The sequence below is a fragment of the Dendropsophus ebraccatus genome, chromosome 14 (assembly GCF_027789765.1).
Source record: "Dendropsophus ebraccatus isolate aDenEbr1 chromosome 14, aDenEbr1.pat, whole genome shotgun sequence".
In the NCBI taxonomy this organism is placed as follows: Eukaryota; Metazoa; Chordata; class Amphibia; order Anura; family Hylidae; genus Dendropsophus; species Dendropsophus ebraccatus.
This window is the reverse complement of record NC_091467.1, coordinates 78,450,005-78,474,941: the sequence shown is the minus strand read 5'-3', so window position 1 is coordinate 78,474,941 and position 24,937 is coordinate 78,450,005. Positions and strand designations below refer to the sequence as shown.

The 24,937-nt window shown below is 39.3% G+C and overlaps 1 protein-coding gene across 1 annotated transcript in view; it reads left to right on the top strand.

The window, feature by feature from the left end:
• The window catches only part of LOC138771703 (protein-glutamine gamma-glutamyltransferase E-like), a 95,120-nt gene that overhangs the window by 41,605 nt on the left and 28,578 nt on the right, over nt 1-24,937 (top strand). Inside the window, exon 5 of the mRNA XM_069951612.1 lies at nt 9,989-10,117. Within this exon, the coding sequence (XP_069807713.1) occupies nt 9,989-10,117 (129 nt within the window). The remainder of the gene's footprint in view (nt 1-9,988; nt 10,118-24,937) is intronic.

Sequence of the window (24,937 nt, the reverse complement as noted above, 5' to 3'; positions counted from 1 at the left end):
CAGTCCTGTATATAGTGACCAGTCCTGTATATAGTATATAGTAACCAGTCCTGTATATAGTGACCAGTCCTGTATATAGTATATAGTAACCAGTCCTGTATATAGTGACCAGTCCTGTATATAGTATATAGTAACCAGTCCTGTATATAGTGACCAGTCCTGTATATAGTGACCAGTCCTGTATATAGTATATAGTAACCAGTCCTGTATATAGTGACCAGTCCTGTATATAGTGACCAGTCCTGTATATAGTGACCAGACCTGTATATAGTAACCAGTCCTGTATATAGTGACCAGTCCTGTATATAGTATATAGTAACCAGTCCTGTATATAGTATATAGTGACCAGTCCTGTATATAGTAACCAGTCCTGTATATAGTGACCAGTCCTGTATATAGTATATAGTGACCAGTCCTGTATATAGTATATAGTGACCAGTCCTGTATATAGTATATAGTGACCAGTCCTGTATATAGTATATAGTGACCAGTCCTGTATATAGTAACCAGTCCTGTATATAGTATATAGTGACCAGTCCTGTATATAGTATATAGTGACCAGTCCTGTATATAGTAACCAGTCCTGTATATAGTGACCAGTCCTGTAAATAGTATATAGTAACCAGTCCTGTATATAGTGACCAGTCCTGTATATAGTATATAGTAACCAGTCCTGTATATAGTATATAGTGACCAGTCCTGTATATAGTAACCAGTCCTGTATATAGTGACCAGTCCTGTATATAGTGTATAGTAACCAGTCCTGTATATAGTGACCAGTCCTGTATATAGTGACCAGTCCTGTATATAGTGACCAGTCCTGTATATAGTGACCAGTCCTGTATATAGTGACCAGTCCTGTATATAGTATATAGTGACCAGTCCTGTATATAGTATATAGTGACCAGTCCTGTATATAGTAACCAGTCCTGTATATAGTGACCAGTCCTGTATATAGTGTATAGTAACCAGTCCTGTATATAGTGACCAGTCCTGTATATAGTGACCAGTCCTGTATATAGTGACCAGTCCTGTATATAGTATATAGTGACCAGTCCTGTATATAGTAACCAGTCCTGTATATAGTGACCAGTCCTGTATATAGTGTATAGTAACCAGTCCTGTATATAGTGACCAGTCCTGTATATAGTGACCAGACCTGTATATAGTAACCAGTCCTGTATATAGTGACCAGTCCTGTATATAGTATATAGTGACCAGTCCTGTATATAGTGACCAGTCCTGTATATAGTGACCAGTCATGTATATAGTATATAGTGACCAGTCCTGTATATAGTAACCAGTCCTGTATATAGTAACCAGTCCTGTATATAGTATATAGTGACCAGTCCTGTATATAGTATATAGTGACCAGTCCTGTATATAGTAACCAGTCCTGTATATAGTAACCAGTCCTGTATATAGTATATAGTGACCAGTCCTGTATATAGTGACCAGTCCTGTATATAGTGACCAGTCCTGTATATAGTATATAGTGACCAGTCCTGTATATAGTAACCAGTCCTGTATATAGTGACCAGTCCTGTATATAGTGTATAGTAACCAGTCCTGTATATAGTGACCAGTCCTGTATATAGTGACCAGACCTGTATATAGTAACCAGTCCTGTATATAGTGACCAGTCCTGTATATAGTATATAGTGACCAGTCCTGTATATAGTGACCAGTCCTGTATATAGTGACCAGTCATGTATATAGTATATAGTGACCAGTCCTGTATATAGTAACCAGTCCTGTATATAGTAACCAGTCCTGTATATAGTATATAGTGACCAGTCCTGTATATAGTATATAGTGACCAGTCCTGTATATAGTAACCAGTCCTGTATATAGTAACCAGTCCTGTATATAGTATATAGTGACCAGTCCTGTATATAGTATATAGTGACCAGTCCTGTATATAGTAACCAGTCCTGTATATAGTGACCAGTCCTGTATATAGTATATAGTAACCAGTCCTGTATATAGTGACCAGTCCTGTATATAGTGACCAGTCCTGTATATAGTGACCAGTCCTGTATATAGTGACCAGTCCTGTATATAGTATATAGTGACCAGTCCTGTATATAGTATATAGTGACCAGTCCTGTATATAGTAACCAGTCCTGTATATAGTGACCAGTCCTGTATATAGTGTATAGTAACCAGTCCTGTATATAGTGACCAGTCCTGTATATAGTGACCAGTCCTGTATATAGTGACCAGTCCTGTATATAGTGACCAGTCCTGTATATAGTATATAGTGACCAGTCCTGTATATAGTAACCAGTCCTGTATATAGTGACCAGTCCTGTATATAGTGTATAGTAACCAGTCCTGTATATAGTGACCAGTCCTGTATATAGTGACCAGTCCTGTATATAGTAACCAGTCCTGTATATAGTGACCAGTCCTGTATATAGTATATAGTGACCAGTCCTGTATATAGTGACCAGTCCTGTATATAGTGACCAGTCATGTATATAGTATATAGTGACCAGTCCTGTATATAGTGACCAGTCCTGTATATAGTGACCAGTCCTGTATATAGTATATAGTGACCAGTCCTGTATATAGTAACTAGTCCTGTATATAGTATATAGTGACCAGTCCTGTATATAGTGACCAGTCCTGTATATAGTGACCAGTCCTGTATATAGTGACCAGTCCTGTATATAGTGACCAGTCATGTATATAGTATATAGTGACCAGTCCTGTATATAGTGACCAGTCCTGTATATAGTATATAGTAACCAGTCCTGTATATAGTATATAGTGACCAGTCCTGTATATAGTATATAGTAACCAGTCCTGTATATAGTATATAGTGACCAGTCCTGTATATAGTATATAGTGACCAGTCCTGTATATAGTATATAGTGACCAGTCCTGTATATAGTATATAGTGACCAGTCCTGTATATAGTATATAGTAACCAGTCCTGTATATAGTATATAGTAACCAGTCCTGTATATAGTGACCAGTCCTGTATATAGTATATAGTAACCAGTCCTGTATATAGTATATAGTAACCAGTCCTGTATATAGTATATAGTGACCAGTCCTGTATCTATATCATAAAAATCAAAGTCTCTCTGTCTGTCTGTCTGTCTGTCTGTCCTTCTGTCTGTCCTCTATAGACTTCCAAACGCCTGAACCGTTTGACCCCAAATTTGGCCCACAGATACATTGGGTGCCCGGGAAGGTTATTGGGAAGGTCCCGTCCCCGCCAGATGTACAGGAGGGGAGGGGGAGGGGGAAGAGAGGCGCCTCATAGAGATGAATGGGAAAATCTCCTCACTGCACACACAGGTGATATAATTAGCTGCAGCAGACACGGCAGTTGGAGCCTTAGCAACCAATAGGATTACTGCTTTCATCTTCACAGGGACCAATGGTTGCTAGGGAAGCTGCCTCACAACATCCACAGTAATAACTGCTAGACCCCCTACTCCATCTATACAGTACAGGTATACAGGACCCCCTACTCCATCTATACAGTACAGGTATACAGGACCCCCTACTCCATCTATACAGTACATGTATACAGGACCCCCTACTCCATCTATACAGTACATGTATATACAGGACCCCCTACTCCATCTATACAGTACATGTATATACAGGACCCCCTACTCCATCTATACAGTACATGTATATACAGGACCCCCTACTCCATCTATACAGTACATGTATATACAGGACCCCCCTACTCCATCTATACAGTACAGGTATACAGGACCCCCTACTCCATCTATACAGTACATGTATATACAGGGCCTCCTACTCCATCTATACAGTACATGTATATACAGGACCCCCTACTCCATCTATACAGTACATGTATACAGGACCCCCTACTCCATCTATACAGTACATGTATATACAGGGCCCCCTACTCCATCTATACAGTACATGTATATACAGGACCCCCTACTCCATCTATACAGTACATGTATATACAGGACCCCCTACTCCATCTATACAGTACATGTATATACAGGACCCCCTATTCCATCTATACAGTACATGTATATACAGGACCCCCTACTCCATCTATACAGTACATGTATATACAGGGCCCCCTACTCCATCTATACAGTACATGTATATACAGGACCCCCTACTCCATCTATACAGTACATGTATACAGGACCCCCTACTCCATCTATACAGTACATGTATACAGGACCCCCTACTCCATCTATACAGTACATGTATATACAGGGCCCCCTACTCCATCTATACAGTACATGTATACAGGACCCCCTACTCCATCTATACAGTACATGTATACAGGACCCCCTACTCCATCTATACAGTACATGTATATACAGGACCCCCTACTCCATCTATACAGTACATGTATATACAGGACCCCCTACTCCATCTATACAGTACAGGTATACAGGACCCCCTACTCCATCTATACAGTACATGTATATACAGGACCCCCTACTCCATCTATACAGTACATGTATATACAGGACCCCCTATTCCATCTATACAGTACATGTATATACAGGACCCCCTACTCCATCTATACAGTACATGTATATACAGGGCCCCCTACTCCATCTATACAGTACATGTATATACAGGACCCCCTACTCCATCTATACAGTACATGTATACAGGACCCCCTACTCCATCTATACAGTACATGTATACAGGACCCCCTACTCCATCTATACAGTACATGTATATACAGGGCCCCCTACTCCATCTATACAGTACATGTATACAGGACCCCCTACTCCATCTATACAGTACATGTATACAGGACCCCCTACTCCATCTATACAGTACATGTATATACAGGACCCCCTACTCCATCTATACAGTACAGGTATACAGGACCCCCTACTCCATCTATACAGTACATGTATATACAGGACCCCCTACTCCATCTATACAGTACAGGTATACAGGACCCCCTACTCCATCTATACAGTACAGGTATACAGGACCCCCTACTCCATCTATACAGTACATGTATATACAGGACCCCCCTACTCCATCTATACAGTACAGGTATATACAGGGCCCCCTACTCCATCTGTACAGTACATGTATATACAGGACCCCCTACTCCATCTATACAGTACATGTATACAGGACCCCCTACTCCATCTATACAGTACATGTATATACAGGACCCCCTACTCCATCTATACAGTACATGTATACAGGACCCCCTACTCCATCTATACAGTACATGTATACAGGACCCCCTACTCCATCTATACAGTACATGTATATACAGGGCACTACAGGTATACCAAACTGTGACTGGGTAACACTGCTACACCAGACCTGACCAATACCGCCATACTGTGCTGGATAACACTGTCATACCAGACCTGACCAATACCGCCATACTGTGACTGGATAACACTGCCAGACCTGACCTGACCAATACCGCCATACTGTGACTGGATAACACCGCCACACCAGACCTGACCAATACCGCCATACTGTGACTGGATAACACCGCCACACCAGACCTGACCAATACCGCCATACTGTGACTGGAGAACACCGCCATACCAGACCTGACCAATACCGCCATACTGTGACTGGGTAACACTGCTACACCAGACCTGACCAATACCGCCATACTGTGACTGGATAACACTGCCATACCAGACCTGACCAATACCGACACACTGTGACTGGATAACACTGCCATACCAGACCTGACCAATACCGCCATACTGTGACTGGATAACACCGCCACACCAGACCTGACCAATACCGCCATACTGTGACTGGAGAACACCGCCATACCAGACCTGACCAATACCACCATACTGTGACTGGATAACACTGCCACACCAGACCTGACCAATACCGACACACTGTGAATGGATAACACTGCCATACCAGACCTAAACAATACCGCCATACTGTGCTGGATAACACTGTCATACCAGACCTGACCAATACCAACATACTGTGACTGGAGAACACCGCCATACCAGACCTGAACAATACCGCCATACTGTGACTGGATAACACTGCCACACCAGTCCTGACCAATACCACCATACTGTGACTGGATAACACAGCCACACCAGACCTGACCAATACCGACACACTTTGACTGAATAACACTGCCATACGGGTAAATACAACCCTGCAGGTATACAGGACACTACAGGTATACAGGACCTCAAAACTATACACTACAAGTGCACGGGACCTCCACAAAACTATATACTACAGGTATACAGGACCCCAAACTTTACACTACAGGTATACAGGACCCCAAAACTATACACTACAGGTATACAGGACCTCCACCAACTATATACTTCAGGTATACAGGACCTCCACCAACTATATACTACAGGTATACAGGACCCCAAACTATACACTACAGGTATACAGGACCCCAAAACTATACACTACAGGTATACAGGAACTCCACCAACTATATACTACAGGTATATAAGACCCCAAACTATACACTACAGGTATAAAGGACCTCAAAACCATACACTACAGGTATACAGGAACTACACCAACTCTATAATACAGGTATACAGCACCTTCACCAACTCTATACTACAAGTATACAGGACCCCAAATATACTACAGGTATACAGGAACTCCACCAGCTATATACTACAGGTATATAGGACCCCAAACTATACACTACAGGTATACAGGACCTCCACCAACTCTATACTATAGTTATACAGGACCCTCAAACTATTTACTACAGGTATACAAGACCCCCGAACTATATACTACAGGTATGCAAGACCTCCACCAATTATACACTACAGGTATCCAGGACCCTCAAACTATAAATTACAGGTATACAAGACCTCCACCAACTATACATTACAGGTATACAGCACCAACTATATACTACAGGTATACAGGACCCCCGAACTATACAGTACAGGTATACAGGACCTTCACCAACTGTACACTGCAGGTATACAGGACCTCCCTCAACTATACACTATAGGTATACAGCCCCCCCCCAACTATGCACTACAGATATGCGAGACCCCTAAAAACTATACATTGTGGGTATACAGAACACCTCCAACTATGCACTACAGGTATACACTAATTCCACTGATTAACTCAGATGAAACAATACCTTTAGCTTGGCCTCCTGGGCACCTTAGAGCAAATCTAATTAACACACTGACACTTTTTCTAGTATAGTATATAGTGACCAGTCCTGTATATAGTATATAGTAACCAGTCCTGTATATAGTATATAGTAACCAGTCCTGTATATAGTGACCAGTCCTGTATATAGTATATAGTAACCAGTCCTGTATATAGTGACCAGTCCTGTATATAGTAACCAGTCCTGTATATAGTATATAGTAACCAGTCCTGTATATAGTAACCAGTCCTGTATATAGTGACCAGTCCTGTATATAGTAACCAGTCCTGTATATAGTATATAGTAACCAGTCCTGTATATAGTATATAGTAACCAGTCCTGTATATAGTAACCAGTCCTGTATATAGTGACCAGTCCTGTATATTGTATATAGTAACCAGTCCTGTATATAGTATATAGTAACCAGTCCTGTATATAGTGACCAGTCCTGTATATAGTATATAGTAACCAGTCCTGTATATAGTATATAGTGACCAGTCCTGTATATAGTGACCAGTCCTGTATATAGTGACCAGTCCTGTATATAGTATATAGTGACCAGTCCTGTATATAGTGACCAGTCCTGTATATAGTGACCAGTCCTGTATATAGTATATAGTGACCAGTCCTGTATATAGTGACCAGTCCTGTATATAGTATATAGTGACCAGTCCTGTATATAGTGACCAGTCCTGTATATAGTGACCAGTCCTGTATATAGTGACCAGTCATGTATATAGTATATAGTAACCAGTCCTGTATATAGTAACCAGTCCTGTATATAGTGACCAGTCCTGTATATTGTATATAGTAACCAGTCCTGTATATAGTATATAGTAACCAGTCCTGTATATAGTGACCAGTCCTGTATATAGTATATAGTAACCAGTCCTGTATATAGTGACCAGTCCTGTATATAGTATATAGTAACCAGTCCTGTATATAGTGACCAGTCCTGTATATAGTATATAGTAACCAGTCCTGTATATTGTATATAGTAACCAGTCCTGTATATAGTAACCAGTCCTGTATATAGTATATAGTAACCAGTCCTGTATATTGTATATAGTAACCAGTCCTGTATATAGTAACCAGTCCTGTATATAGTATATAGTGACCAGTCCTGTATATAGTATATAGTAACCAGTCCTGTATATTGTATATAGTAACCAGTCCTGTATATAGTGACCAGTCTTGTATATAGTATATAGTGACCAGTCCTGTATATAGTATATAGTGACCAGTCCTGTATATAGTAACCAGTCCTGTATATAGTATATAGTAACCAGTCCTGTATATAGTATATAGTGACCGGTCTTGTATATAGTATATAGTAACCAGTCCTGTATATAGTATATAGTGACCAGTCCTGTATATAGTGACCAGTCCTGTATATAGTATATAGTGACCAGTCCTGTATATAGTGACCAGTCCTGTATATAGTATATAGTAACCAGTCCTGTATATAGTATATAGTGACCAGTCCTGTATATAGTGACCAGTCCTGTATATAGTATATAGTGACCAGTCCTGTATATAGTGACCAGTCCTGTATATAGTATATAGTAACCAGTCCTGTATATAGTATATAGTGACCAGTCCTGTATATAGTGACCAGTCCTGTATATAGTATATAGTGACCAGTCCTGTATATTGTATATAGTAACCAGTCCTGTATATAGTAACCAGTCCTGTATATAGTATATAGTAACCAGTCCTGTATATTGTATATAGTAACCAGTCCTGTATATAGTAACCAGTCCTGTATATAGTATATAGTAACCAGTCCTGTATATTGTATATAGTAACCAGTCCTGTATATAGTATATAGTGACCAGTCCTGTATATTGTATATAGTAACCAGTCCTGTATATAGTGACCAGTCCTGTATATAGTATATAGTGACCAGTCCTGTATATTGTATATAGTAACCAGTCCTGTATATAGTGACCAGTCTTGTATATAGTATATAGTGACCAGTCCTGTATATAGTATATAGTGACCAGTCCTGTATATAGTAACCAGTCCTGTATATAGTATATAGTAACCAGTCCTGTATATAGTATATAGTGACCGGTCTTGTATATAGTATATAGTAACCAGTCCTGTATATAGTATATAGTGACCAGTCCTGTATATAGTAACCAGTCGTGTATATAGTATATAGTGACCAGTCCTGTATATAGTGACCAGTCCTGTATATAGTATATAGTAACCAGTCCTGTATATAGTATATAGTGACCAGTCCTGTATATAGTGACCAGTCCTGTATATAGTATATAGTGACCAGTCCTGTATATAGTGACCAGTCCTGTATATAGTATATAGTGACCAGTCCTGTATATAGTAACCAGTCCTGTATATAGTAACCAGTCCTGTATATAGTATATAGTGACCGGTCTTGTATATAGTGACCAGTCCTGTATATAGTATATAGTGACCGGTCTTGTATATAGTAACCAGTCCTGTATATAGTGACCGGTCTTGTATATAGTGACCAGTCCTGTATATAGTATATAGTGACCAGTCCTGTATATAGTGACCAGTCCTGTATATAGTATATAGTGACCAGTCCTGTATATAGTGACCAGTCCTGTATATAGTAACCAGTCCTGTATATAGTATATAGTGACCAGTCCTGTATATAGTATATAGTAACCAGTCCTGTATATAGTATATAGTGACCAGTCCTGTATATAGTATATAGTAACCAGTCCTGTATATAGTATATAGTGACCAGTCCTGTATATAGTGACCAGTCCCGGTGGTGATGGGCTCATGTCTTCTTCTGGGTCCCCTGTGGGGGGGGGGGGTGTTTCCTTATAACATCTCTATTATATATTCCGTTTGCAGTTTGAAGAAGATATTTTAGATATCACCTTAAAAATTCTGGACAGCAGCATCGAGTATCGAAGAGACCCGAAGAAAGACGTGAATGCCAGGAACGACCCAATTCACGTGGGAAGAGTGTTAAGTGCCATGGTGAGCAGTGCTATACACAAGCTGATGGCGGCCACTAACGCTAAATAATAATACTAGCCACTGATACCGACCACTGATACCGACCACCGATGCCGATCACCGATACCGACCACCAATACCGACCACTAACACTAAACAATAATAATAGCCACCGATGCCGACCACCGATGCCGACCACCAATCCCGACCACTAACACTAAACAATAATACTAGCCACTGATGCCGACCACCAATACTGACCACTAACACTAAACAATAATACTAGCCACCGATACCGACCACTGATACTGACCAACAATGCCGACCACCGATGCTGGCCACTAACACTAAACAATAATACTAGCCACTGATGCTGACACCGATGCTAAGCATTATTACTAACCTGGATAAAAAAAACGTATTCCAGCAGTCCAATAAAATCCATTATTCTTTGTATTAATTCCATAAAATCGTTACATACAAAAAACGTAGACAATTGGTAGACGGGTTTCGGCTGCTCCGAGCCTCGATCACAGCATATAAGAGGAGGGCGGAGCAATGACACACCTTCACCTGGAAACAATGACATCACATGACACCGGGGAACCAACCGTCCACTGAGGAGGGCGGAGCAATTACACACTGTAGGGATCTTCCCGGGGGATGGTGGGTTTGGACACAGTTCACATCAGACTTGGACTTATAATAACAGCTTGGCGTTTATTTGCAGCATAAACCGTCCACAACAGAAATATAACAACACCGCGCTTATAGGAACCAAACAAACAAAAGGTCTTACCCGCCTGGGCGCTTACTAACAGGTTCTCTCACTTGACACTATATAACATGGCGGCGTCTCTCACCTATCTGACACTATATAACATGGCGGCGTCTCTCACCTATCTGACACTATATAACATGGCGGCGTCTCTCACCTATCTGACACTATATAACATGGCGGCGTCTCTCACCTATCTGACACTATATAACATGGCGTCTCTCACCTATCTGACACTATATAACATGGCGGCGTCTCTCACCTATCTGACACTATATAACATGGCGGCGTCTCTCACCTATCTGACACTATATAACACGGCGTCTCTCACCTATCTGACACTATATAACATGGCGGCGTCTCTCACCTATCTGACACTATATAACATGGCGTCTCTCACCTATCTGACACTATATAACATGGCGTCTCTCACCTATCTGACACTATATAACATGGCGTCTCTCACCTATCTGACACTATATAACATGGCGGCGTCTCTCACCTATCTGACACTATATAACATGGCGTCTCTCACCTATCTGACACTATATAACATGGCGGCGTCTCTCACCTATCTGACACTATATAACATGGCGGCGTCTCTCACCTATCTGACACTATATAACATGGCGTCTCTCACCTATCTGACACTATATAACATGGCGTCTCTCACCTATCTGACACTATATAACATGGCGGCGTCTCTCACCTATCTGACACTATATAACATGGCGTCTCTCACCTATCTGACACTATATAACACAGCGGCGTCTCTCACCTATCTGACACTATATAACATGGCGTCTCTCACCTATCTGACACTATATAACATGGCGGCGTCTCTCACCTATCTGACACTATATAACATGGCGTCTCTCACCTATATAACATGGCGGCGTCTCTCACCTATCTGACACTATATAACATGGCGTCTCTCACCTATCTGACACTATATAACATGGCGGCGTCTCTCACCTATCTGACACTATATAACATGGCGGCGTCTCTCACCTATCTGACACTATATAACATGGCGGCGTCTCTCACCTATCTGACACTATATAACATGGCGGCGTCTCTCATCTATCTGACACTATATAACATGGCGGCGTCTCTCACCTATCTGACACTATATAACATGGCGGCGTCTCTCACCTATCTGACACTATATAACATGGCGGCGTCTCTCACCTATCTGACACTATATAACATGGCGTCTCTCACCTATCTGACACTATATAACATGGCGTCTCTCACCTATCTGACACTATATAACACGGCGTCTCTCACCTATCTGACACTATATAACATGGCGGCGTCTCTCACCTATCTGACACTATATAACATGGCGTCTCTCACCTATCTGACACTATATAACATGGCGTCTCTCACCTATCTGACACTATATAACATGGCGGCGTCTCTCACCTATCTGACACTATATAACATGGCGTCTCTCACCTATCTGACACTATATAACATGGCGGCGTCTCTCACCTATCTGACACTATATAACATGGCGGCGTCTCTCACCTATCTGACACTATATAACATGGCGGCGTCTCTCACCTATCTGACACTATATAACACGGCGTCTCTCACCTATCTGACACTATATAACATGGCGGCGTCTCTCACCTATCTGACACTATATAACATGGCGGCGTCTCTCACCTATCTGACACTATATAACATGGCGGCGTCTCTCACCTATCTGACACTATATAACATGGCGGCGTCTCTCACCTATCTGACACTATATAACATGGCGGCGTCTCTCACCTATCTGACACTATATAACATGGCGGCGTCTCTCACCTATCTGACACTATATAACATGGCGGCGTCTCACACCTATCTGACACTATATAACATGGCGGCGTCTCTCACCTATCTGACACTATATAACATGGCGTCTCTCACCTATCTGACACTATATAACATGGCGGCGTCTCTCACCTATCTGACACTATATAACATGGCGGCGTCTCTCACCTATCTGACACTATATAACATGGCGTCTCTCACCTATCTGACACTATATAACATGGCGGCGTCTCTCACCTATCTGACACTATATAACATGGCGGCGTCTCTCACCTATCTGACACTATATAACATGGCGGCGTCTCTCACCTATCTGACACTATATAACATGGCGGCGTCTCTCACCTATCTGACACTATATAACATGGCGTCTCTCACCTATCTGACACTATATAACATGGCGTCTCTCACCTATCTGACACTATATAACATGGCGTCTCTCACCTATCTGACACTATATAACATGGCGGCGTCTCTCACCTATCTGACACTATATAACATGGCGGCGTCTCTCACCTATCTGACACTATATAACATGGCGGCGTCTCTCACCTATCTGACACTATATAACATGACGTCTCTCACCTATCTGACACTATATAACACGGCGTCTCTCACCTATCTGACACTATATAACATGGCGGCGTCTCTCACCTATCTGACACTATATAACACGGCGTCTCTCACCTATCTGACACTATATAACATGGCGTCTCTCACCTATCTGACACTATATAACATGGCGTCTCTCACCTATCTGACACTATATAACATGGCGGCGTCTCTCACCTATCTGACACTATATAACATGGCGGCGTCTCTCACCTATCTGACACTATATAACATGGCGGCGTCTCTCACCTATCTGACACTATATAACATGGCGGCGTCTCTCACCTATCTGACACTATATAACATGGCGTTGTCTCTCACCTATCTGACACTATATAACATGGCGGCGTCTCTCACCTATCTGACACTATATAACATGGCGGCGTCTCTCACCTATCTGACACTATATAACATGGCGTCTCTCACCTATCTGACACTATATAACATGGCGGCGTCTCTCATCTATCTGACACTATATAACATGGCGTCTCTCACCTATCTGACACTATATAACATGGCGGCGTCTCTCACCTATCTGACACTATATAACATGGCGGCGTCTCTCACCTATCTGACACTATATAACATGGCGTCTCTCACCTATCTGACACTATATAACATGGCGTCTCTCACCTATCTGACACTATATAACATGGCGTCTCTCACCTATCTGACACTATATAACATGGCGTCTCTCACCTATCTGACACTATATAACATGGCGTCTCTCACCTATCTGACACTATATAACATGGCGTCTCTCACCTATCTGACACTATATAACATGGCGGCGTCTCTCACCTATCTGACACTATATAACATGGCGGCGTCTCTCACCTATCTGACACTATATAACACGGCGTCTCTCACCTATCTGACACTATATAACATGGCGGCGTCTCTCACCTATCTGACACTATATAACATGGCGGCGTCTCTCACCTATCTGACACTATATAACATGGCGGCGTCTCTCACCTATCTGACACTATATAACATGGCGGCGTCTCTCACCTATCTGACACTATATAACATGGCGGCGTCTCTCACCTATCTGACACTATATAACATGGCGTCTCTCACCTATCTGACACTATATAACATGGCGGCGTCTCTCACCTATCTGACACTATATAACATGGCGGCGTCTCTCTCCTATCTGACACTATATAACATGGCGGCGTCTCTCTCCTATCTGACACTATATAACATGGCGGCGTCTCTCTCCTATCTGACACTATATAACATGGCGGCGTCTCTCACCTATCTGACACTATATAACATGGCGGCGTCTCTCACCTATCTGACACTATATAACATGGCGGCGTCTCTCACCTATCTGACACTATATAACATGGCGGCGTCTCTCACCTATCTGACACTATATAACATGGCGTCTCTCACCTATCTGACACTATATAACATGGCGGCGTCTCTCACCTATCTGACACTATATAACATGGCGTCTCTCACCTATCTGACACTATATAACATGGCGGCGTCTCTCACCTATCTGACACTATATAACATGGCGGCGTCTCTCACCTATCTGACACTATATAACATGGCGTCTCTCACCTATCTGACACTATATAACATGGCGGCGTCTCTCACCTATCTGACACTATATAACATGGCGTCGTCTCTCACCTATCTGACACTATATAACATGGCGGCGTCTCTCACCTGGATACCGCAGGGTGTGAATAAGCCCCAGCAGCGTCTGTATTCCCAGCTCCCACCATACACACAGGCTGATCCCTCCTGGCTGATCACCTGCATCTCTGTGGAGCTCTTACCTTCTCAGGCTGATTGCTCACCTGATGGCAAAACCCGAACTGGATCGGGGGAGGGAATGACAGGTCACACTACTAACCTACCTGCCATTCCATGTAAATCCAGGCCCGAAAAACAGTAAATAATAGCTCAGCAGCATAACACTGCTGAGCACAGATCCCTCCTGGACTTACCATCTGACGCTATGGAGCAACCTAGGTGAGATGTACATCCCCTCGAAGACTTTACCAGTGACATATCTACAACACCTTCACCTGGAAACAATGACATCACATGACACCGAGGAACCAACCGTCCACTGAGGAGGGCGGAGCAATGACATCACATGACACCGTCCACTGAGGAGGGCGGAGCAATGACATCACATGACACCGGGGAACCAACCGTCCACTGAGGAGGGCGGAGCAATGAGATCACATGACACAGGATAAGACAGAACACATGATGCAGAGAGCAGAGTATAATGTGTAATACTATATTATTCCAATAGTTGTGCTTCACTCCCATCATGCATCATTATAGAGAGTCATGTCCCAGATTATACTGTAGTGATCTCACATAATGAATATAGTATTACTAGTGAGGAGGAGGAGGGTGAGCAATTACTAATAATAATAATAATAATAATAATAATAATATAATTGCTCACCCTCCTCCTCACTAGTAATACTATATTCATTATGTGAGATCACTACAGTATAATCTGGGACATGACTCTCTATAATGATGCATGATGGGAGTGAAGCACAACTATTGGAATAATATAGTATTACACATTATACTCTGCTCTCTGCATCATGTGTTCTGTCTTATCCTGTGTCATGTGATCTCATTGCTCCGCCCTCCTGAGTGGACGGTTGGTTCCCCGGTGTCATGTGATGTCATTGCTCCGCCCTCCTGAGTGGACGGTTGGTTCCCCGGTGTCATGTGATGTCATTGCTCCGCCCTCCTGAGTGGACGGTTGGTTCCCCGGTGTCATGTGATGTCATTGCTCCGCCCTCCTCAGTGGACGGTTGGTTCCCCGGTGTCATGTGATGTCATTGTTTCCAGGTGAAGGTGTGTCATTTCTCACGCTTATAAGTCAGTCTGTACACAACTTTCTTATATGCTGTGATCGAGGGTCGGAGCGGCCGAAACCCGTCTACCATTTGTCTACGTTTTTTGTATGTAACGATTTTATGGAATTAATACAAAGAATAACGGATTTTATTAGGCTGCTGGAATACGTTTCTTTTATCCAGGTTGTAACGCCTGATCAGCCACAGGTGAGGTCCCTGCAGTCCTATTCCGGGAGAGAGAATAGCCGGCTATATTGCAGCAAGTGAAGAGAATACGGAGTAGTAGCGGGAAAAACTTTTATTATTACTAACCACTGATACTATTATTACTAACCACTGACACCGACCACTGATACTATTATTACTATCCACTGATACTATTATTACTAACCACTGATACTATTATTACTAACCACTGATACTATTATTACTAACCACTGATACTATTATTACTAACCACTGATACTATTATTACTATCCACTGATACCGACCACTGATACTATTATTACTAGCCACTGATACTATTATTACTATCCACTGATACTATTATTACTAACCACTGATACTATTATTACTATCCACTGATACCGACCACTGATACTATTATTACTAGCCACTGATACTATTATTACTAACCACTGATACCGACCACTGATACCATTATTACTAACCACTGATACTATTATTACTAACCACTGATACTATTATTACTAACCACTGATACTATTATTACTATCCACTGATACGACCACTGATACTATTATTACTAACCACTGATACCGACCACTGATACTATTATTACTATCCACTGATACTATTATTACTATCCACTGACACCGACCACTGATATTATTATTACTGACCACTGATGCCGACCACTAATACTATTATTACTATCCACTGATACTATTATTACTAACCACTGATACCGACCACTGATACTATTATTACTGACCACTGATACCGACCACTGATACTATTATTACTAACCACTGATACTATTATTACTAACCACTGATACTATTATTACTAACCACTGATACCGACCACTGATACTATTATTACTATCCACTGATACCGACCACTGATACTATTATTACTGACCACTGATACCGACCACTGATACTATTATTACTAACCACTGATACTATTATTACTAGCCACTGATACCGACCACTGATACTATTATTACTAACCACTGATACTATTATTACTAACCACTGATACTATTATTACTATCCACTGATACCGACCACTGATACTATTATTACTAGCCACTGATACCGACCACTGATACTATTATTACTAACCACTGATACCGACCACTGATACTATTATTACTAGCCACTGATACTAATATTACTAACCACTGATACCGACCACTGATACTATTATTACTAACCACTGATACCGACCACTGATACTATTATTACTGACCACTGATACCGACCACTGATACTATTATTACTAACCACTGATACTATTATTACTAACCACTGATACCGACCACTGATACTATTATTACTGACCACTGATACCGACCACTGATACTATTATTACTAACCACTGATACTATTATTACTAGCCACTGATACCGACCACTGATACTATTATTACTAACCACTGATACCGACCACTGATACTATTATTACTAACCACTGATACTATTATTACTAAGCACTGATACTATTATTACTAACCACTGATACTATTATTACTATCCACTGATACCATTATTACTATCCACTGATACTATTATTACTATCCACTGATACTATTATTACTATCCACTGATACTATTATTACTATCCACTGATACTATTATTACTAACCACTGATACTATTATTACTATCCACTGATACCGACCACTGATACTATTATTACTAACCACTGATACTATTATTACTATCCACTGATACTATTATTACTAACCACTGATACCGACCACTGATACTATTATTACTAACCACTGATACCGACCACTGATACTATTATTACTAACCACTGATACTATTATTACTAACCACTGATACTATTATTACTATCCACTGATACCGACCACTGATAATATTATTACTAACCACTGATACTATTATTACTATCCACTGATACTATTATTACTAACCACTGATACTATTATTACTATCCACTGATACCGACCACTGATACTATTATTACTAGCCACTGATACTATTATTACTAACCACTGATACCGACCACTGATACCATTATTACTAACCACTGATACTATTATTACTAACCACTGATACTATTATTACTAACCACTGATACTATTATTACTATCCACTGATACGACCACTGATACTATTATTACTAACCACTGATACCGACCACTGATACTATTATTACTATCCACTGATACTATTATTACTATCCACTGACACCGACCACTGATATTATTATTACTGACCACTGATGCCGACCACTAATACTATTATTACTATCCACTGATACTATTATTACTAACCACTGATACCGACCACTGATACTATTATTACTGACCACTGATACCGACCACTGATACTATTATTACTAACCACTGATACTATTATTACTAACCACTGATACTATTATTACTAACCACTGATACCGACCACTGATACTATTATTACTATCCACTGATACCGACCACTGATACTATTATTACTAACCACTGATACTATTATTACTAGCCACTGATACCGACCACTGATACTATTATTACTAACCACTGATACTATTATTACTAACCACTGATACTATTATTACTATCCACTGATACCGACCACTGATACTATTATTACTATCCACTGATACCGACCACTGATACTATTATTACTAGCCACTGATACCGACCACTGATACTATTATTACTAACCACTGATACCGACCACTGATACTATTATTACTAGCCACTGATACTATTATTACTAACCACTGATACCGACCACTGATACTATTATTACTAACCACTGATACCGACCACTGATACTATTATTACTGACCACTGATACCGACCACTGATACTATTATTACTAACCACTGATACTATTATTACTAACCACTGATACCGACCACTGATACTATTATTACTGACCACTGATACCGACCACTGATACTATTATTACTAACCACTGATACTATTATTACTAGCCACTGATACCGACCACTGATACTATTATTACTAACCACTGATACCGACCACTGATACTATTATTACTAACCACTGATACTATTATTACTAAGCACTGATACTATTATTACTAACCACTGATACTATTATTACTATCCACTGATACCATTATTACTATCCACTGATACTATTATTACTATCCACTGATACTATTATTACTATCCACTGATACTATTATTACTATCCACTGATACTATTATTACTAACCACTGATACTATTATTACTATCCACTGATACCGACCACTGATACTATTATTACTAACCACTGATACTATTATTACTATCCACTGATACTATTATTACTAACCACTGATACCGACCACTGATACTATTATTACTAACCACTGATACCGACCACTGATACTATTATTACTAACCACTGATACCGACCACTGATACTATTATTACTAACCACTGATACTATTATTACTAACCACTGATACTATTATTACTAACCACTGATACTATTATTACTATCCACTGATACCGACCACTGATAATATTATTACTAACCACTGATACCGACCACTGATACTATTATTACTAACCACTGATACTATTATTACTAACCACTGATACTATTATTACTAACCACTGATACTATTATTACTATCCACTGATACCGACCACTGATAATATTATTACTAACCACTGATACCGACCACTGATACCATTATTACTATCCACTGATACTATTATTACTAACCACTGATACCGACCACTGATACTATTATTACTAACCACTGATACTATTATTACTAACCACTGATACTATTATTACTAACCACTGATACTATTATTACTAGCCACTGATACTATTATTACTAAGCACTGATACTATTATTACTAACCACTGATACTATTATTACTAACCACTGATACTATTATTACTAAGCACTGATACTATTATTACTATCCACTGATACCATTATTACTAACCACTGATACTATTATTACTATCCACTGATACTATTATTACTATCCACTGATACTATTATTACTAGCCACTGATACTATTATTACTATCCACTGATACCGACCACTGATACTATTATTACTAACCACTGATACCGACCACTGATACTATTATTACTATGCACTGATACCGACCACTGATACTATTATTACTAACCACTGATACTATTATTACTAACCAATGATACTATTATTACTAACCACTGATACTATTATTACTATCCACTGATACTATTATTACTAACCACTGATACCGACCACTGATACTATTATTACTATCCACTGATACCGACCACTGATACCATTATTACTATCCACTGATACTATTATTACTATCCACTGATGCCGACCACTGATACTATTATTACTATCCACTGATACCGACCACTGATACTATTATTACTATCCACTGATACCGACCACTGATACTATTATTACTATCCACTGATACCGACCACTGATACCATTATTACTATCCACTGATACTATTATTACTAACCACTGATACCGACCACTGATACCATTATTACTAGCCACTGATACCGGCCACTGATACTATTATTACTATCCACTGATACTATTATTACTATCCACTGATACTATTATTACTAACCACTGATACTATTATTACTATCCACTGATACCGACCACTGATACTATTATTACTATCCACTGATGCCGGCCACTGATACTATTATTACTATCCACTGATGCCGGCCACTGATACTATTATTACTATCCACTGATACTATTATTACTAGCCACTGATACTATTATTACTAACCACTGATACTATTATTACTAACCACTGATACTATTATACCTAACCACTGATACCGACCACTGATACTATTATTACTATCCACCGATACCGACCACTGATACTATTATTACTATCCACTGATACTATTATTACTAACCACTGATACCGACCACTGATACTATTATTACTATCCACTGATACCGACCACTGATACCATTATTACTATCCACAGATACTATTATTACTATCCACTGATACTATTATTACTATCCACTGATACTATTATTACTATCCACTGATACTATTATTACTATCCACTGATGCCGACCACTGATACTATTATTACTATCCACTGATACCGACCACTGATACCATTATTACTATCCACTGATACCGACCACTGATACTATTATTACTATCCACTGATACTATTATTACTATCCACTGATACTATTATTACTATCCACTGATACTATTATTACTAACCACTGATACCGACCACTGATACTATTATTACTATCCACTGATACTATTATTACTATCCACTGATACCGACCACTGATACTATTATTACTAACCACTGATACTATTATTACTAGCCACTGATACTATTATTACTAGCCACTGATACTATTATTACTAACCACTGATACTATTATTACTATCCACTGATACCGACCACTGATACTATTATTACTATCCACTGATGCCGGCCACTGATACTATTATTACTATCCACTGATGCCGGCCACTGATACTATTATTACTATCCACTGATACTATTATTACTAGCCACTGATACTATTATTACTAACCACTGATACTATTATTGCTATCCACTGATACTATTATTACTAACCACTGATACCGACCACTGATACTATTATTACTATCCACTGATACCGACCACTGATACTATTATTACTAACCACTGATACCGACCACTGATACTATTATTACTATCCACTGATACTATTACTAACCACTGATACTATTATTACTATCCACTGATACGACCACTGATACTATTATTACTATCCACTGATACCGACCACTGATACTATTATTACTAACCACTGATACCGACCACTGATACTATTATTACTATCCACTGATACTATTATTACTATCCACTGATACTATTATTACTATCCACTGATGCCGGCCACTGATACTATTATTACTATCCACTGATACTATTATTACTAACCACTGATACCGACCACTGATACTATTATTACTATCCACTGATACCGACCACTGATACTATTATTACTAACCACTGATACCGACCACTGATACTATTATTACTATCCACTGATACTATCACTAACCACTGATACTATTATTACTAGCCACTGATACCGACCACTGATACTATTATTACTATCCACTGATACCGACCACTGATACTATTATTACTATCCACTGATACTATTATTACTAACCACTGATACTATTATTACTATCCACTGATACCGACCACTGATACTATTATTACTATCCACTGATACCGACCACTGATACTATTATTACTAACCACTGATACTATTATTACTAACCACTGATACCGACCACTGATACTATTATTACTATCCACTGATACTATTATTACTAACCACCTGATACTATTATTACTAACCAATGATACCGACCACGATACTATTATTACCTATCCAATATACGACCACTGATACTATTATTACTATCCACTGATACTATTATTACTATCCACTGATACTATTATTACTATCCATGATCCTATTCATACTAACCACTGATACTATTATTTACTATCCACTGATGCCGGCCACTGATACTATTATTTACTATCCACTGATACTATTTTTACTATCCACTGATACTATTATTACTATCAATCGATGCCGACCACTAATGCTATTATACTAACCCACTGATACTATTATTACTAACCACTGATACTATTATTACTAACCACTGATACCGACCACTGATACTATTATTACTAACCACTGATACTATTATTACTAACCACTGATACTATTATTACTAACCACTGATACTATTATTAACTACCACTGATACTATTATTACTATACCACTGATAACCGACCACTGATAATATTATTACTACCACTGATACCGACACTGATACTATTATTACTAACCACTGATACTATTATTACTAACCACTGATACTATTATTACTAACCACTGATACTATTATTACTATCCACTGATACCGACCACTGATACTATTATTACTAACCACTGATACCGACCACTGATACCATTATTACTATCACTGATACTATTATTACTAACCACTGATACCGACCACTGATACTATTATTACTAACCACTGATACTTTATTACTAACCACTGATACTATTATTACTAACCACTGATACTATTCTTACTAGCCCACTGATACTATTATTACTAAGCACTGATACTATTATTACTAACCCTGATACTATTATTACTAAACCACTGATACTATTATTACTAAGCACTGATTACTATTATTACTATCCACTGATACTATTATTACTAACCACTGATACTATTATTACTATCCACTGATACTATTATTACTATCCACTGATACTATTATTACTAGCCACTGATACTATTATTACTATCCACTGATACCGACCACTGATACTATTATTACTAACCACTGATACCGACCACTGATACTATTATTACTATGCACTGATACCGACCACTGATACTATTATTACTAACCAATGATACTATTATTACTAACCACTGATACTATTATTACTAACCACTGATACTATTATTACTATCCACTGATACTATTATTACTAACCACTGATACCGGACCACTGATACTATTATTACTATCCCACTGATACCGACCACTGATACCATTATTACTATCCACTGATACTATTATTACTATCCACTGATACCGACCACTGATACTATTATTACTATCCACTGATACCGACCACTGATACTATTATTACTATCCACTGATACCGACCACTGATACTATTATTACTATCCACTGATACCGACCACTGATACCATTATTACTATCCACTGATACTATTATTACTAACCACTGATACCGACCACTGATACTATTATTACTATCCACTGATACCGGCCACTGATACTATTATTACTATCCACTGATACTATTATTACTATCCACTGATACTATTATTACTAACCACTGATACTATTATTACTATCCACTGATACCGACCACTGATACTATTATTACTATCCACTGATGCCGGCCACTGATACTATTATTACTATCCACTGATGCCGGCCACTGATACTATTATTACTATCCACTGATACTATTATTACTAGCCACTGATACTATTATTACTAACCACTGATACTATTATTACTAACCACTGATACTATTATACCTAACCACTGATACCGACCACTGATACTATTATTACTATCCACTGATACCGACCACTGATACTATTATTACTATCCACTGATACTATTATTACTAACCACTGATACCGACCACTGATACTATTATTACTATCCACTGATACCGACCACTGATACCATTATTACTATCCACAGATACTATTATTACTATCCACTGATACTATTATTACTATCCACTGATACTATTATTACTATCCACTGATACTATTATTACTATCCACTGATGCCGACCACTGATACTATTATTACTATCCACTGATACCGACCACTGATACCATTATTACTATCCACTGATACCGACCACTGATACTATTATTACTATCCACTGATACTATTATTACTATCCACTGATACTATTATTACTATCCACTGATACTATTATTACTAACCACCGAT